The sequence below is a fragment of the Centrocercus urophasianus genome, unplaced genomic scaffold, assembly GCF_019232065.1.
Source record: "Centrocercus urophasianus isolate 14NV4802_14NV808 unplaced genomic scaffold, USGS_Curo_1.0 seq_17, whole genome shotgun sequence".
NCBI lineage: Eukaryota > Metazoa > Chordata > Aves > Galliformes > Phasianidae > Centrocercus > Centrocercus urophasianus.
In genome coordinates this window covers 1,106,243-1,111,242 of record NW_024884722.1, presented here as the reverse complement: position 1 = coordinate 1,111,242, position 5,000 = coordinate 1,106,243, and the positions used below count along the sequence as shown (strand labels likewise).

The following is a 5,000-nucleotide window of genomic DNA, read 5'->3' as shown; positions in this document are numbered from 1 at the left end:
TGCTGGGGTTATTTCCCCTTTCTCCTCTACCCCTCGCTGAACGAACGCTAACAGACACGGCAACGAGCATCTATCGAGGCCACATCGCACCCGCTGCCCCACCGCTGGCTGATGCGGCCCCGGGGTGCCCGGATCTGACAGCGGGGAGCTCCGCGCGGCCCCCCCGGCACGGCCCGACCCGGAGCAGTGCGGCTCTCACCTGTTTGGTCATGGAGTCTATGAGGCGCACGTAGAGGTCCTGCTCCGTCCTCACTCCTGCGGGGAAGCAGAGAGAAATCCGCGTTAGAGTTTCCCACGGAGCCGAGCGGGGTTACATCGAGCCCGGCTTGCAATTAAAATGAAAAGGAGTGGGGATGGGGGGGAGGGGAGGAAGGGAGAGAGAGGGGGAGAAAAAAAAATCAAAATAAAAATAAGAAATGGGGAGGAGGAGGGAGAGCTGCCCGCACGCGGAGCGGGGCGGGGGGGCCCGGGGCGGCGGGGCCGGGGGCGGCGGGGCCGGGCCGGGCTGTGCTCCGCTCCGCCGCGATAATTACCGGTAATTGGCAAAAGTGGGAAAAGTCACTTAAAAGTGGTGCTGCGCGCAGCGCCTATCGATCCCCTTTTTTACTCCCCACTTCAAGCCCGGCCGCTTAATCATGTGAAGTGCCATTGACTTATTGATCGCTCCTGTTTTGTTTTCCTCCCGTGCCGGGGAAGGAGCCGTGTTTACACGCGTGCAATTTTCATCTCCGAATCTTTACAAAATAATAATAATCATAGTCATAACAATGAAAGGCCTTGAAAAAGAAAGCGAGACTTTGCTGCGGCGCGCGAGGCGACGGCAAAACTTACCATTGCTATACAATAACTGAAGTTTATAATGAATCCCATTGTTAGTTTTTTCATTGTTTGGCTCCTGCAAGTAACGATAAATAACGACATTCAGTACGAGCGCGGCTCGCGGCTCCGGGCGGCCGCTGCGTGCCCCGCGCAGTCCCCGCCCCGCACGGCCCCGTCCCGCCCGGCCGAGGGGCTGCGGCGTTGGGACCGCGCTTCGGAACGGCCGGCACGGGAACGCTAACGGTCGGAACGGGAGCAACGATAGCGGTAGGAGTAGCGGCGGGCAGACTTACTTTCTCTTTCTCCACAAAGTCCACAAAAGCCGTTCTCTCAATCTCCACCGGCTGCCCCTGCCTGTCGTACAGAGCTAAGACGAAGTGGAAAAAATTGGATTTTCTCAGGTTGGAAGGCGGCTGTTTCTCGAAATGCGCCCGAGCCAGCCCTACGCCGCTGCGGGAGAGAACAAGACAAGGCGCGGTGAGCGCGGAGCGGAGCGGGCGGCGGCGGAGCGGCGGGGCCGGGGGGGCCGCACCTACCTTTGCGCGGCCGTGTTGGCATCCACCACTCCGGCCGTGTGCATCCACGAGCGGACCGGGTTCATGCCGCTGCCCAGCGGCTCCTCCTTCATGGTCGTTCCGCCTCGTGGTATATTTTCCTGAATCCCAAACATTAAAACAAGCGGGGGCGGCGGCAGCTCCTAAGCAAAAGGGGGGGACGCGGAGGGGAGCGCGGTGCGGTGCGGGCTCGGTCGGTGCCCCTCTCCGGAGGAGCGCTCGGTGCCGGAGCTCTGCGGGAAGAGAGTCCGCTCCGAGCCTCGCTGCCTTCCTCAGCGCGTCCTGCGCGGGCACCACATCAACAATTTGCGGAGTTCTTCTGCGCGGCCGCGCGGGTGGCGTTCCAGCTTGGAGGTTCGGAATGGTAAAAAAAAAAAAAAAAAAAAAAAAAAAAAAAAAAAAAAAAAAAAAAAAGAAAAAAAAAAAAAAAAAAAGAAAGAAAGAAAAAGTGGAACTACAGCCGGCGACACTGCGAGGTTTGGGGTTTTGGGGTATTGGCTTTTTTCTGGGGGGGCTTTTTTTTTTTTCGGAAGAATAAATATTTTTGTTGTTGTTTTGTAGATGCGCTCAACGTGGTGTCATCCTAGTAAAACAGCATCAAAAAAAGCTTCAGGACACTGCTGAATCGACCACTTCTGGCAAGGCTCTCCTGCTCCAAAAGACAAATAAACGAAAAAATGATTACCGCGGAGGTGTTCCCGGGCACAGGAGAGCGGGGCGCGGGCCCGTGGCGTCTCGCGGAATGGACGGCGGCGCGCGGAGCCCGGCCCTCCCTCCCCGAGGAGCGCGCCCTTCCCGGGAGCCGGGCCCCGCACCGCGGGAGCCGCGCTGTCAGCGCTGACGCGCGCAGGGGCGGAGCCCGAGCCATATATGGCCCGCACGGCCCGGCCCCGCGCCCGCGCCTCCGCCGCTGCAGCCGCCGCCGCCGCGCTCCTGCCGGCCCCTGCCGGCCCAGGCTGCTGCTGGTGGGGTGGGGTGGGGAGAAGGGGGGGTGTGAGTGGACGGAGGCGCGCGGTGAAGAGTCGGAAGGAGATAATTAAAGAGGGAGATGACGAGGGTTGGGAAAGGGATGGGAAAGTGAGGTGAGCGAAGAGGAGAAAAAAAAAAATAATAATAATTTTTTTATTATTTTTATTTTTAGAAAAAGGAGGTAAAAAGAAGAAGAAGAAAAAAAAAAAGCAGAGAAGTAATTAATAAATGAAAAGTAAAATGAAGCCGAGGAACTTTAAAGCGAAGTGATAAAAAATAAGAAGAATGAGAAATAAAATGAACAACAAAAAAAAGAAAAATTAAAAAAAAAAAAGAAAAAAGAGTGAGTGCACAACGCGACCGTGGGAGAGTGGGGTTTGTCCCGCCGAGAAAAGCCTCAGCACCTGCCCACGAGCACAGGGGGTTTCGCCGCCCCGCACCTCTGCCCCGTGCGGCGCTGGGCCGCGGGGCTATGCGGGCAAAGCGCGGCCTGGGGGTGACAGCTGGGGGCGGGGGAGGCCGGGGGCGGACAAAGGCTGTGCTGGGCACCGACCTGGGGAGAGGCAGAGCGCGGCCATCCGCACACGCACGCACACACACACACTCACGCTCTCCCGCACGCGTGCGGTTGCGCCCTCAGCCCCGTGCCCGCGCAGCCTGCGCCTTGTGTGCGCGGAGCCGCCCTGCCCGCCGTGCCCGGCCCAGGAGTTCCCCGCTCGGGTGAACAGCGGCGGTCAGGACGGTCGCGTTGTTGCGATGAATCGGTGAGAATGGAAATCCGCCCCGTGCTGTCGGGAGAACCCGCTCCTTCCTCCGAGGGGCGAGGGAAAAGCTGCGTTAGAAAGCAATCTATTTTGCTGGTGTTGGGGGTTAATGACTATTGCCAAAGATAAGTGAATTATCAAAGCTGTTGCTCTACCCGATCTCAAAATCCATTACATTGCTGGCCGTCTAATTAAATACGTAAGTATAATAAAATCATATTTTATGACTATTTGAGGGTAATGAGATTAGTCTTTAGAAGCGATCGCCACATATTAAAGATGCCACTGTCTATAGAATGTTAATAACCTTAAATCAAAGTGTATGGAAACTATTCATGATAAATTAAAAGAAAATTCCCGTGTTCATCAGCAGCGCGGAGCGGTGGAGGCCCCCCCCCAAAACGGGGGGGGGGCGGGGGGGGGGGGGGGGGAGGAACGCAAAGCGGCCGTCCCAGCAGCGCTGCGCGGATTTTCGGGCGCTCCGGGCAGGCGCGCAGAAGGCGCGCACCTCAAAAGAAGCGGAAAAAAAACCCCACCAAAACATACGCGACGACGCCACAACGGTGCGGTATTTCCTACAGCGGAACAATGCCGAAGTTGTCCCTTCCCAGTGCTAACGAAAGCGTAATGCTTCAAATCATTTACAGTATCTTTAATTCAGATTACACGCGCCGAGGCGATTTAAATCTGATTACCAAATTAGGAGGTTTTAAAACAAATCCTTTTAAATCTGATACTGTTGACTAAAGAGGGGGGAAAAAAAGAAAGTTCCATAAGCCCATCGCATAAGGTAACGATCCTGCCCCAGAAAGAAAGGGAGTTTTAAACCTTTTTGACAACAAATGCAGCTGCCCCACTATTTTGGACGATATTAAGCGAAAATGAATGCAAATCTGTGTTCAGAAGCCATCTGGCCAGAAATAGGGGAATCAGCTGCTCCTCACAACAGGCTCTGAGGCTGAATCTATTTCAGCTCATTTTCTAGATCATCTGGTCCTGCACCCAAAGCGTGGAAAATACGGTCTTTATCATTCACCAACTTTATGTTGCGGGGTTTGTTGGTTTGGGTGGGTTTTTTTTTTTTTTTTTTTTTTGGTTGGTTTTTTGTTTGTTTGTTTGTTTGTTTTGTTTTTTCCTTTTCTCTTTATTTTGCGGGGATGGCTCCGCTCTCCCCGCGCTCGGTCGGGCCCCGGCATCGCTCCTGTCCGCAGCCGCTCCGCGCGGAGGGGCCCGGCCCGGCTCTCCCCTCTGACCCAGGACCTCTCGGGGCTTTTTGTTCCTCGGCCGCTCGGGAGGGGTGGGCAGAATCTCGCAGAGAGGCCCGGAGCCGGGCGGGCAGTGGGCTTCGGGGGCTGCCGGGGGCGGCCCGGGCCCTCCCGGTTCCGCAGCCCTCCTCCTCCTCCTCCTTTTGCTCGCCGAGTCTCCCTTTTGTGTGAATTTACGGGGTGAGGCTTCAGTGATCCCCCCCCGCAAATTTGCATTTAAATAGCGACATCAAGCGATTCGCGTGCCACACACCAGTGGGCTCCCAGATGTCGCTCAGATGGCCGCAGCCCAGCTGTCCCCCGAGCCGGGCCGAGCGCTCCCGACCCCCGCGGCCCCCGCGCCCCGGGTACCGCCCGCCGCGCCCGGCCCGGGGGCACCCCCCCCCCCCCCCCTCACTCCCCCCCGGCCGCAATAAATCACCTCCGCGGATCCCTTCCTCCTCTCGCATATAATAACACATAATCACGTACTGTACATGGATCGCGCAGATTAAAATTGATAGCCTCATTTCCACAGCTGTTATAGGATTCTCCTAAACTTTATTATTATTATTATTTTTTGGTGGTGGTGTTCCTCGGGACAATCCTCTCGGGACTATTATCGTAATTATTGCACTTTTTTTTTTTTT

General features: G+C 56.0%; 1 protein-coding gene across 10 annotated transcripts in view; it reads right to left on the bottom strand.

The window, feature by feature from the left end:
• EBF3 (EBF transcription factor 3) overlaps nt 1-1,489 on the bottom strand; it is a 110,236-nt gene extending 108,747 nt beyond the window's left edge. For all 10 annotated transcript variants that reach the window (XM_042818103.1, XM_042818102.1, XM_042818109.1 and 7 more), the window contains exons 1-4: nt 1,356-1,489; nt 1,113-1,269; nt 832-895; nt 200-255 (exon numbers count right to left, since the gene is read on the bottom strand). In XM_042818103.1, coding sequence (XP_042674037.1) covers nt 200-255; nt 832-895; nt 1,113-1,269; nt 1,356-1,489 — 411 coding nt within the window. The remainder of the gene's footprint in view (nt 1-199; nt 256-831; nt 896-1,112; nt 1,270-1,355) is intronic.
• Nucleotides 1,490-5,000: the final 3,511 nt, after the last annotated feature.